Genomic DNA, 12,630 nt, shown 5'->3' with positions numbered 1-12,630 from the left:
ACTGGACTGCAAGAAAGTCCAGCACAGAGCTACCAGAATATCCACAGGGCTGGAGCACATGATGTACAAGGAGAGAGTGAGAAGACTAAGTTTGTTTTGGCCTAAGCAGGCAAGGCTAAGGGCGTATGTTATTGCTTCCTTCAGGTACCTAGCAAGACGGTGCAGGGACAGCAGAGTGAAACTCATCTTGGAGGCTGGACGATAGACACAAGTTACTCCCAGAGAAATTCCAGTTAGATATAATTAAAACACTTTTCACAAAGAATATATTCCAATTCTAGAACACGTTGTCCAGCAAGTTTGCAGAATTACCACCTCTAGAGATACTGAAAACTCGACTGTTGAAGGCCCTGAGCATCCTGGTTGGAGTTGTTCCCTCTCTGAGTGAGAGTTTGGATCAGCTGACCACCAGAAAACTCTTCGTACCTACATCATTCTCAGATTCAGACCTCCTCTTGTAGGTCATGTACTCTAGGCCTCTGACTGTCTTAGTTGTCACTTAATGGACCCCATCCAGTTTCTCCACGTGCTTCCTGAACTGGCAGCCCCAAACTGGATGCAATATTTCAGGCTCTCACAAGTGCCCAGTTGGAAGGACTAGTAATTTGCTTTGCCTGTAGGCCATGCTTGCTCCTAATGTAGCCTGTGGTTTGCCTTTTGCCAAAAGAACACATAGGTGATTGACAGTAAACCATAACCCCCAGATTTTTTTCTGTATGACTGTTGTTCTCCTGGTTGCTTTCCGGTCTGTGCCAGCACATGGAGTTACTCCACCTTCAGTGCAGAATTTTGCCTTTTCCTCATTGAGACTTCAGTTGTCATAGTCTTCAATTATCAAGAGCCCTCTGAACTGTGGTTCAGTCATTCATTGTATTAACCACTCTTCCTAGTCAAGTATCGTTGGCTAAATTGCTGACAGTGTGTTGTGTCTCCTCAGCCAGGTCACTGGTGAAGACACTGAGTAATATTGGCCCTGTAATCAATCCAAGGAGTACTTTGCTAGTTGGAGGACACTAACTGGACACTGAGCTCTTCATCCTTACTGTTAGAGCCCACTTGTTCATCCTGCTTTCAACGCAGCAAGCAGTCCATTCAAACCAAAACTTCCTCAGGTTATCTCAACAGGAATAACTGCATTCTACTTGTTGACAGTAGTGATATTTTCAGTCTGTATCCTAGCTCTTTTCCTAAATGACCAATTCTGTAGTTGCATCTAAATCTGCTAATGGAAGTTTCCCTGCTCTTAACCATGGTAGGCCCCCCACAAACACTTGTTCATTTCCCCTCTCCCCTCCCACCCTGGAGAGAGGAGAGAATAGGTGGAGCAAAAGCAAGAAAACTCATGGCTTGAGATTTTTTTTTTCTTTCTTTCTTCTTCTTCTTTCTTTCACTTATAAAACTCACAAACAAAAAACAAGTGATGTAAAGCACTTGCCACCTCCCCCATGTAGACCAGTCACTAGCCAGTCTCTGAGCAATGGCTACCTTCCACAAAATCCCCTTCCTTTCTGTTTTACTGCTAAGCATGACGTCATATGGCATGGAGTATCCTTTTGGTCATTTTAGGTTAGCTGTTCTTGTTTTGTCCCCTTCCAACTTCTTGCACACCCCCAACCTACTTGCTGGGAGGGAATCTGGAAAAAGATAATCTTGACACTGTGCAAGCACTGCTCAACAGTAGTCAAAATGCTGCTCTGTTATCAACACCATTTTGGTCACAAATTCAAAACGTAGCACCATACCGGGTGCTATGAAGAGAATTAAGTCCATCCCAGCCAGACTGGTACAATTAGGCCATGAAATTACCACCTTTTTTTCTCACTGTGGTATTTGCCCAAGTGATTCTTTTGTATTCATCCTCTGCAATCTCTTTACAGTGTTCAGCACTAATATGCAGTCCTGCTATGAAGTCTTCTTTTGCTTTATATTTTTGGTTCCTTGTGTTCCTCAGAACAAATGGGACCATCATCTCTACCAGTAAACCCAGCAGCATGGGCTGTAGGATTTTGATAAACCAAGACATACTCTGCTTGTGGGCAAGCAGAATGTCTTGGTACAGTTACAGAGATAAAGCAACACAGTGTCTTGGGTCAAATGGGAAGAGTTTCAATTTGGGGTTCAACACCACAGTTGGGGCAAATCAGTCTGTATCTGAATATTTGCTTTATCAGAAGTTTATGATGTTTTCCTATTTCTTCCTGTTTCTTTTGAAAGTTTATTTAATGTCAGCAGTTTACTAATAGTTAACAAGTGGTAGTTAATGATTTGTGGTACTTAAATCATATTGCAGTAAAAAGACTTTTGAAGGGAGCGATGCATATGCATGTACCAGTTAGACATTCAACTCCCATTATTGGACTTCCAGCTTAGTCATTGCTAGATCTGCCTAAAATTTAAAATTTCTGGCTCAGAATAGCTATGAAGTTGTTCAACAATAATTACTATGCACTGGAAAAGTTAGATAAAGATTTATTGTGGAAATAATGAAGCACTGTGTTTCCAGTATGTACTTCCTGGACCCTTTATCTTAGGAAAAAATTAAGTTCTCTTAAGTAACAACAGTATCAAAATAACCTGAAGATTAAGTTTTCTGAGTGGCTTTTACATGATACCTAGTTGTGGTTCTAAAGCCAACCTGATATGCAGACTGCTATTAAGCTCTAGACCCTGGGAGACCCCCTGGACTTGTAGGCTCTGTGTTTTACTTGGAAGCTGAGTATCGGCTCTAGCTTTTTCTTAATTTATGAGACACTTTCATAAACTTGTGAATAAAAGTTGCATCTGTTGGGTACAGCTTTCATTGTAGTCCACCAGAATATTAACCACAACCCTGAGAAATATTCCATCAACATACTTCTCCCCAAGAAATAAATGCTTCTTGTAAATCTTTTCCTTGTGGTGGTAACCAGGATTCATCTCAGCCTCTCAGTTAGGCTACAGACTCTTTTATCAAGCCTCAGGCAAAGCAAAATCTTCACGCTCTGGCTGCTTAAAGAGCTTTCACTTTCTCACAATGTCCAAAAATTTTTATTATGCTATCAAATCTCTTTATGCCTTGAATATAACTTAAAAATAGCTCAATAATAATTTCTCAACAAAATCTCCTACAAGTAGAGTTTCTTTCAGTGTTAGACACTATGAAAACTAGTTATGTGTATTAAAACACAGTTCAGATTTCAGGTCGCCTTCCATGAATACTGCATCATTTCTGTTTATAAAGGATTCTCCCTACTGCAGCTGCGGAAAGAGAAGCCATTTCCAGTTCAAATTGAATTTCAGTTTACAGCAGCAGGTCAAAGTTCAGCTTTAAAAGAAGAGAGGGAAATCTTCAAATTATTCATAGTAATTTAAACCACATGAATCTTGTAACTTAATGGAATTCTTGTCTCTATTCATGGAAGTTTAGCAATGCTATTACTGTATACATTAGCATTAAAAATAGCTTTATAAACCTCTGACATCTGTTTTGGTTTACTGTGATCAATGCATTAAAATTAATGAAATATTTACCATTTTCCTTTTATGTAAAGCACTGAATATATATTGAATTACAAACTCTAGTAAATATCTTTAGGACTATGAGAAGAGACTGCAAGAGAGGGATGTGACTGATGGCAAAAATTACCTAGATGCACACAGAGCAGTTGTTGCCAACTATCTACAGAAGGTAAGATGCAAAAAATATGGATCTGCTGTATTTCTCTAGGCCATATGCTGCTTCTATACTTGGATGCTTTGTTTCCATGAATACTAAAAATGGATTAATCTCTAAACATGACCTACAGATATCTTTAAAAGGCCTGAAACTAGTCTAATTGAACAAGTGGAGGTCTATGAGTGCAATATTTAATGTTATTGAAAAAGATGCAATATACAAAATGACCAGCCATTCTGGATTTTTGTAGCAGTTCTGTAAATTCTTCATTGCTCCAGTGTCTCGGTGATTTGTACTGTTGTGTCCCAGGCATTCACTGATTTCCCTCTCCTTCCTATTTTCCTTCTTGCAAGCTGTGATGCTAAGAACTTAATTATCTCCATGAAAGTGGCCCTAACCACTGTTAAAAATTATTTAGTGCCATACACAATGTCTTGCCCTTCAGCCTAAGGCAGAGGGCGAATCTTCCATCACGTTACTGTTGTGGTATTAGAGTAACATCTTCTCCCCTTTATCTTGATATAATTTATTTTTCTAGTCTGCTCATTCTGCTAGGATGATATTCTCTTTAATCCTTTGGGAAAAAAATAGAGGAAAACGTTGGTTATATAACCAAGAGAAGTTTGCAATTCCAGACTGTTGTGTGCAAAACATGCCTACCAGTTTCTTACCTTTACTGGAAATATCAAAAAGTGTATCATATCCCAGCCAGCAAGGAAAGCATGTGAGATGATGATAAGGTTGATTTGATCTAGGACAAAACAAATTGTCTGTTAGAAAGAATGGTTTGTAAAAGAATCATAAACAGTGAAGAGTGTTTAAATCTTCTAGACAAGTGCCAAAGCCGAGATTCAGTATGATAATATAAAAGTTATTTTTAACAAAGCTGTCATGTCTGTGTCAGCCCCGTATGTTTTGCATGGTATTTAAGTGTGGTTTATGCAGCACACTGAACAATAATATAGTGGCACAGAGTAACATACGTTATGGTGCCTTTATTAGTCATTCTTTTAGATCAAATACATGTAGCATTTTTTAAAATAGTATTTAGATATTTTACTCTTATAAATGATCAGATGTGCTTGAAAATTAGATTGCTTGCATCATAACTGAAAGTTCATTCTGAAAAGTGATCTTTATATGCTTATCACTTCAACACAAAGCTATTATAAGAACAACAATAACTGAAATGAAAACTTTTAAAAATAAGAAAGGGAAATGTATTGTAGAAAATTGTTTGTTACTGCTGTTCTACAACTGATCTTGTAATAGCACAGTATATAAAGGCATTACTGCTGTTAGTGGTAGGGGAAAAGGACAAAGGCAATACTCTCTTAGAAGAGGGAAGACTCATCTCTGTGCTTCAGTCTGTGACCTCAGCATAGAAATGAAAGGAACTAAGGATTTTAAACATTTATTTGAAATCATAGTATTTGTAATACAGCCTTCATGGATTTTTCTGCAGTCCAAAGTGCTGCTTTTATTCCTCATAACTAATACCATATAGATTTCTCTACAGCCCTCCCTGCAACTTCATTTAGACGTGGAAAAGAGATGTCTGTTAGTGTTATTTATTGTTGTGATTGTTTCTGATGATGAGCTGTGTGCAGATAAGACTTCATTTTCTCATTGTATGCTTTCATACATTCTAATATCTGGCTAGCCAGTATGTTTCTAGAGAATCATTGTATTTGCAAAATGAGCTTATATTATGTTCTGACACAGTATCTGGCGGAAAGAAAATTTTCCTTGGACCGTGACTCTTTTAAAAGTTGGAAAAAAATGTATATTTGGTCATTTTGTTTGTGTTTCATAAACAGAATGCAAATATTTGCAGTGGATTTGGATTAGAAATGTACTTTTGTCTCTTCTTCCTCCCCATTCACAGGTTCGAGAATCAGTAATAAACCGTTTCCTCATAGCAAAACACCATTTTCTTCTCTCTGACCTTGTCAATGAAGAGGAGGTTCCTAGCCTGGGGTAAGGGAACTATATTGGTTCTAAATAAAAATAATTAATGTAGAACAGTCTTTTTTTAAATTTTTTTAAAGTGTATTGATGTGACTAACTGATGTGATCTTGTGTTTAGTATAATATATAAACTTGTAGTCACTCTGTACACCTCTGCCAGTACAGTGTATTGATACACAAAGTGCCTAAAAGCTTTTTTAAGAAAAAGTCTGGCTTTGCCAGAAGTAATATGACAGCATGTAAATAAGATTTAGCAGGATATAATGCATTAAGCTGTGATCTGATGAGCAGACCATAGCCCTAGGTCGTCCCAGACTGAATGATTTCCAAATATCAGACAGGTGCCAGAGATAGTAACACTGCTGGTTCTATAGGTGATGCTCACTTAGAGTCAGTGCATGTGCCCCGCAACTAATATGCAATAGATTTCTTTAACAGTCACTTTCTTTATTTTACTTTTCATGTATTTCTGTTTGCTGTTGCTGGATGTCATCATAGGCTGTTTATTTTTAGAAATTACTTCTTTTTTTCTTTTCAGATTATTATTTGTTTTACTACTTACACACTTTCTTTGAATTTTTGTTCCAAATCCCATATTTGTTGATTTTGACATTTATCAGTCATTACAACGTAGATGACTTTTAATCAGTGTTGCTCACTTAAAATCTGTGTAAGTAAACAGGTTGAGAGAGAGAGAGTTTTTTTTTCTTTTATGCAGAAGTTGCTTGTATTCACTATAAACATGACACCCTTAAAGTACAGACAAAGCTTTTTCAAGCAGCAGTGTAAATCTAAACAGTCCCATCTGCTGGAGATGAAGAGACTTGCTGTCTTACAAGAGTTCATCCGATTTTTTTAGTTTGTGTTTTCACATCACTGAATGGAAAATTCCAAACAAGATTACAGTCAGTTTTTGGAGTTTTTTTAAAATTGGATGATTCACTGATATTTTCTTACCATGAATACTAATTCATATTGGTTTCTATTTCCTAATTTATATGATTAGTGAATTTAAAACCATGATTTGTTTAAAGCATCTACTTAGTGGGATATTTCAGTAACTCATGGTTTTGTATTATTTTAAGAGTAATTACTATGATTTTTTTTTTTTCATTATGTATAAGGAAATAATGCCACTGGCTATCAGTTTTTAAAGTAGATTTTGGAATGTCTGCAGTTAATATCAATGATGTGTAAAAACATACATCTGCTTTTTATTCTTTTCCTGTTTTGTTTTGTTTTTTCTTCTTTGGTTCTGCTTTGCCTTGGGTTATAAGTTCTGAGGGTCCAGGGTATGTTGTGGTATATTCATTCTGCTTCCTTCCTATAGCCTATTGTTTGTTGTACATAGCTGTGTAATTAGATTTTTTGCATATTCCATACAGTGGTTGTTGTAATCTGCTAGATACCTTGTTTATAGCGCTGTATTTTAGATCTATCTTGGAGCTGTGTCATTGTCTTATTTGTATCTTACCTAGTTCTGGAAAAAAACCTTTTTTGCACATTTAAGTTATAATTTTTGAAATATAAGACAGAACTGGAGCGTGTCATACGAAACAATTAAAACATTTTGACAATTCACAGAGTTTTGTATGACACTGACAGGAGCATATATTTCCTTTTTCGGTTAGTGCATAATTTGCCTGTGTGTCATGGAAACGCTAGAATACTGGATTCTATGCAGAAATGACTAAATACCTGTTTTATGATTATTAGTATTCTGGGACTCAGCCTTTTTAAACTGGCAGAGCCAAAACGACCATTAAAGCCAAGAAGAAAAGAAAGGAAGAAGGTCACAGCACAGAATTTATCAGATGGAGACATAAAACTGTTAGTGAACATCATTAGAGCTTATGATATTCCAGTGAGAAAACCAGTGATGAGGTATGTTTAAATGCCTTTTTCCATTACAAAGTAATTTTCTGGTTGCATCTGTTTTGAGGACAGCTGAAGCAACTAATGTTGAAATTTGACCATGTGTGTTATTTTAATCCTCATGATAAAAACATATATACATTTATCTTTTATTAAAAATGATAAAGAACTGCTGTTTTTTAAGTTTGTAGAATAATATTACCATTTCTCAACAACTGCTGAATTTAAGAAATGTTTTACCAAAAACTCTAGTCATCTGCTTGAAGAAAAAAACTGTCTGGAAGATAACTTACGGCTTTGACAACATTAGAACTCTGGTAATATCACATGATTTATACCTTAAGCAAGCCTGCTAGTTATACTCAGGGAAATTTTAATTCATAATATCTGAATTAAATACCAAAAATAAGTATTTAAAAAATCCAGTTCTTCATTGTGGGATACTACGTTTGGCTCCTGAGTGCAGCGCGTTGCTTTTCTCCTTCATGAACTGTTTGTTTAAGTTAATGGACTGAGCCTAATTGGGCTCTGATTAATTTTAAAGGTGACCATTACCTTCAGGCACATTAAGGCAGTGCCTGCGTTGCATGATGCTGTGTCATGTAGAGGTTCTTGAGTCCTGAACAGTCTGGTTCAGTTCCAGGAGCAATGTATTAGTGCAGCATTCTCTCTCTCTCCCAAAATGAATACATCTTGCATTTAACTTGGAGGTGTTTTCAAGCCGACCAATTACTGTGCATACAGAATTTAGCCTCTTCTACTATTTTCTCTTTACTATAATAAAGGTTCTGTTGGATTTCTGTAAATAAGTTCTTACTGAAAAAAGCAATTCATATTAGAAACATGTTGACAGGAAGGGAAAGAAAAAAAATTCAGTTTGTTATTGGTATTACAAAAATAACTAAAACCCCTCTTAGTCTTTTTGCATTATATGAGATCTTATTTTGAGCTGCTTTCTCCATGAATAATTATTCTTTTATAACCTCTACTTTGGTGTTATTACAAAAAAATTCAGGACGAAACACTATAAAAATAAATGTATTAATATTTATTTTATTTCACTCACGGATTACTGATTGTGTAATATTCATATGGGCTTAATTTTGTCATAGTGGCCTTGCCTGGATAAAGACCTTTTGCCTGCGTGAAGTCTACACTGTTTATGAATTCTGTGGGGATTCATCTCCTTAAACAGGAAAACCTGTAGCTCAAGGAGATTGTATGAGGGAGGAGAAAAAAAAAAAGTCTGGGGTTGATAGGCTCTTCAGAAAAGAGAAGCCTCCAGGCACAACGCACTCTTTTACAATGAGGCTTACAGGAGCTGTTCACTTGCTACCCCTTTCTGGCATTCTTTTGGTGTTATTTGATCAAGTAAATATCTTTCCATGGTTAAAGTCATAACATAAAAATATCAGAAGTATTTCCAAAATTCTGTATGGTTAATACAGGATGCCAGTGATTCATATTTTGTAATGTGTTCTTGCTCTTTTCTTTGTTGTTGCTGTCTGTTTCCTCTCATAGCAAATTTCAACAACCATCCAAATCTTCAAGGTCCTTTAATGAGATGTTTGCAGCCTCTCCATCAGCTCAGAGCCCAACTGATAGCCCAGACTGGGCATTCAACCAGGTATATTACAAAACTAACATTTTCTTATGTGAAGCTGTGAGCGTTCCTCTTTTCCACAGACAGTAGCATTTACCATCAGAAAGATATCTTATTAGTGAGGTTGGTTTGCCCACTCCTTGATCTCCACAAAGATACTAAAGCTGCAGAAGGTTCAAAGAAGGATGATAAGGGTGTCAGAAAAATGGAATGGCTACTGTACAATGAAAAATGGTAGAGCTTTTCAGCCAGAATTGTGGTAACTGCAAGTAGGGGAGGAGGAATACAAAATCATGAGTAATACAGAGACTGTGGATAGAGACTGACTGTTTACTTTCTTTTTCAGTAAAAGGGTGAGGGATCATGAAATGAAGCTGGTAGGAGATAGGTTCAAAACAAACAGAAGGTTGTGATTCTTCATGCAGCAGTTGGTAGGTGCCCAGAGAAGTTGCTTACATGTATTGTGGAATAAAGAGGTTTGTTTGCAGTGAAGTGGGTATTGGACAAGTGTTTGGAAGAGTGATCCATTGGGAGTTACTGAATAGAAAAATCGTTACAGGCTTAGGAAAACCCCTCATCTGAAAATGGTTGAAGCCTGGAAGAGTGATAGGAGAAAATACCATATATGCCTGCTTTGTTCTTAGTCTTCTGTATATGTCTGCTTATGGCCAGCCTGAACTTTGGGCCTGGTGCACTTTTGGTCTAAAGCAGCACAGCCATTCTTACGGCTGATACTGAAACTACATTTGCTTCCTATTGAGAACTAAATTCAGCACCTTTCCGAATGAAGATGGAAGCCCTTCAGGGTTTTTTCTTGTTTTTCTTATGATTTTCTTTCAGAATTATTGCTTCTTGAAAAGTAGAAAAGGTTATGCCATATGCATTTGAACACTAATGAAATTCTCCATTAAGACATTTTTAATCACATTTGGGGTTTGTTGTGTCTAGGGGGAGTTGCTTATCTGTAATAGGGGCCAGTTTCAGAGACAACAGGACTGTAGCGGTCGGCTTCTTGGATTACAGATAAGAAGATGCAAGTGCACTTTTTTCCACTGGTGTCTGGATCACATGTTGTTTCAGTTACTTTCTTTGATTAGATAGCCAGTAGCTTTCCCACTCTCGGGGAAAAGTGTGGTTTTGCTAGTGTGTATAAATATGTCAAGTCTTCTGAATACACATAATCTTTTGGAAATGCTAACATACAAAATATTTTTAAAAGCTTCATAAATGCTTAGAAGCCTGGGAAGTGCAATATTTAGGGTGTATTAAAGCTTTATGTCGGCTGGACCAGCCTGATCTCCACAAAGTATATGTTTATTTTTCTAAATGCATGAAAATGTGTAATTTAATGTATTCTGACAAATTTTTATGCAGATCTGTTTCCAGTGTTTTGATTTCTATTTATAGGTTTTAGTCCGTCCTTTTGTAGAAGTTTCTTTTCAGCGAACAGTCTGCCGGACAACAACAGCAGAGGGTCCTAACCCCAACTGGAATGAGGAACTTGAGCTTCCATTTAGGTATGGCAAAATGAAGCCAAGTTCTTTCTGAGTAATGCTACTTTAATTTGAGCATGCAAATTTATTCAAATTTTCCTATTCTGTTCAGTTAACTTTTTTGGTTTATATAACCTTTTCAGAGCTCCTAATGGTGACTACAGCACCCACAGCTTGCAGTCAGTGAAGGATGAAGTCTTCATTAATATTTTTGATGAAGTACTTCATGATGCTATAGAGGTGAGTTTGTAATTGGAGGACAGCGTACATTACAAAATATTATGAGCTTTTTGAAGTTGACAGAATAAGATTTTCCAGTGTAGTAGCTTTCACCCTCCTGTGCCTTTTTTTCTCTACTTTGTCATTCCTTATGTATATTTAGTCAATACTGCAAGACTGTTAGAGGGAGCAGGCTTTATGGTGTTAGCCTTTGTCTGTACAAATTAAGTGTGTACTGTATAATCTGCTGGTAGAGTTGAACATGCGTATATAATCTGTTTTACTGATATTTAATGAAATTGAAGATAGTAAAATTGAGAGGCAACATATGAACTGTAATGTGAATTCTGTCCTTCTTAAACTTAATCAGAATTTTTTACTAAATTCTAGATCCCAATTCCTGTATTTTTTATTAACTATCTTTTTATGCTCTGTCTTATCTTGTTTTATGAGCTGTTTGTTGAAAAAAAAAATCTTTCAGTTGTATATATTAATTTTTTAGAATGAGATAAAAATTGCAAGTACTAGTAACAAGAAAATTTTGTAAGCTCTCAGTGTTGGCATAACTTCTTCCCTTGTTGAAACCAGTGAAAGATCTCCCAGTCAATTCAGCATGCACAAAAATAGCAGCACTCAACATTCTTGAAAATAAACCTAAAAATAAATAATGCATACATTTCACTGAGAACAGAATTCTGTCCTTAAAACTGAAATGGAATTTGAAGCAGCAGAAGGAAGAAAGACACCATCTTGAAACACAGATGTCACTCTAGCCTTTAGAAAATTATTTTGTTTTTAATAACTTGTAGGCTGATAATACTAGATTTGGAAATCCCTGATAGACAATACATATGGAAACAATGCTTCCATTCCACTGGGTTTAGTTAATTTTCATACAGTTTTACCTTTGAAAAGCTTATTTAAATATTAGTAAAATATTTAATTAGAAGACCATAGCTTAATTTACTTTGTCTGAGAAGACTCTTGTGGGCTCCTTGTCAGATTTTTGAGTTTGCCATCACAGATTATACAGAATTTGAACCCTGAAGTACAATCACATTGTATCATGGACCATGACGTTCTTGCATTTGTTCAGCATCTGGCATGTTTGAAAGGCATGCAGAATAATCATTGCCATACTAGTAATTGAACTTATATCTATAGTAAATTATAAAAACAATACATAATTTTAATTAATGCCTTGATTAAATTGCTGATTGAATTAAAGGAAATGAAGCTGTCTTACAAATTTTTATGTTGTCCAACTTTTTAATAGGATGATCGTGAAAGAGGAAGTGGAATCCACACTCGTGTTGAGAGACACTGGCTGGGATGCGTGAAGATTCCATTTACTACGATATATTTTCAAGCTAGGGTAAGTGTCACAAACTTGGAGTAAATCTCTTAAAATACAAAACTGGAGAATGGAAAGGGGCTGGTAATGGAATGTCAGATTTAATGATGTTTTCTGTATCTTTATTTTAATGGAATTGTTTGAAAATGTCTTTGAAACTACTGGGTTTTGTCAAATTTGGTGAGTATTTGTTAGTAAGTTCAATGTTTTGAAGGGAGAAGAGTTAGACAAACATACTTCTACACTGACAATGCAGCCTGGCTTCCGTCAGTTATGAGGTTAAAACTGCAAATTCTTTAGATGATTTTGTCAGTGGCTTTTGAGATCTCCAGTACTGCACAGCCTAGATAGGTGAACTAGGAATAGGAATATCACCTAGATAAGAGTTAGGACAAGTTTCCTATCACCTCTTTTTTCACACTTTTCATGAATCAAAATTTACCAAATTTTCACCTTTGCT

The 12,630-nt window shown here is 36.2% G+C and overlaps 1 protein-coding gene across 1 annotated transcript in view; it reads left to right on the top strand.

Moving 5' to 3' along the window:
- CC2D2A (coiled-coil and C2 domain containing 2A) overlaps window positions 1–12,191 on the top strand; it is a gene marked incomplete at its 3' end in the record, with an annotated part of 39,098 nt that extends 26,907 nt beyond the window's left edge. Inside the window, exons 18-24 of the mRNA XM_010164487.2 lie at window positions 3,575–3,667; window positions 5,544–5,635; window positions 7,343–7,510; window positions 9,023–9,128; window positions 10,512–10,621; window positions 10,741–10,837; window positions 12,093–12,191. Coding sequence (XP_010162789.1) covers window positions 3,575–3,667; window positions 5,544–5,635; window positions 7,343–7,510; window positions 9,023–9,128; window positions 10,512–10,621; window positions 10,741–10,837; window positions 12,093–12,191 — 765 coding nt within the window. The remainder of the gene's footprint in view (window positions 1–3,574; window positions 3,668–5,543; window positions 5,636–7,342; window positions 7,511–9,022; window positions 9,129–10,511; window positions 10,622–10,740; window positions 10,838–12,092) is intronic.
- Window positions 12,192–12,630: the final 439 nt, after the last annotated feature.

Source organism: Antrostomus carolinensis, unplaced genomic scaffold (assembly GCF_000700745.2).
Source record: "Antrostomus carolinensis isolate BGI_N321 unplaced genomic scaffold, ASM70074v2 scaffold12703, whole genome shotgun sequence".
NCBI classification, from domain to species: domain Eukaryota; kingdom Metazoa; phylum Chordata; class Aves; order Caprimulgiformes; family Caprimulgidae; genus Antrostomus; species Antrostomus carolinensis.
This window is presented reverse-complemented; position numbering and strand designations above follow the sequence as displayed.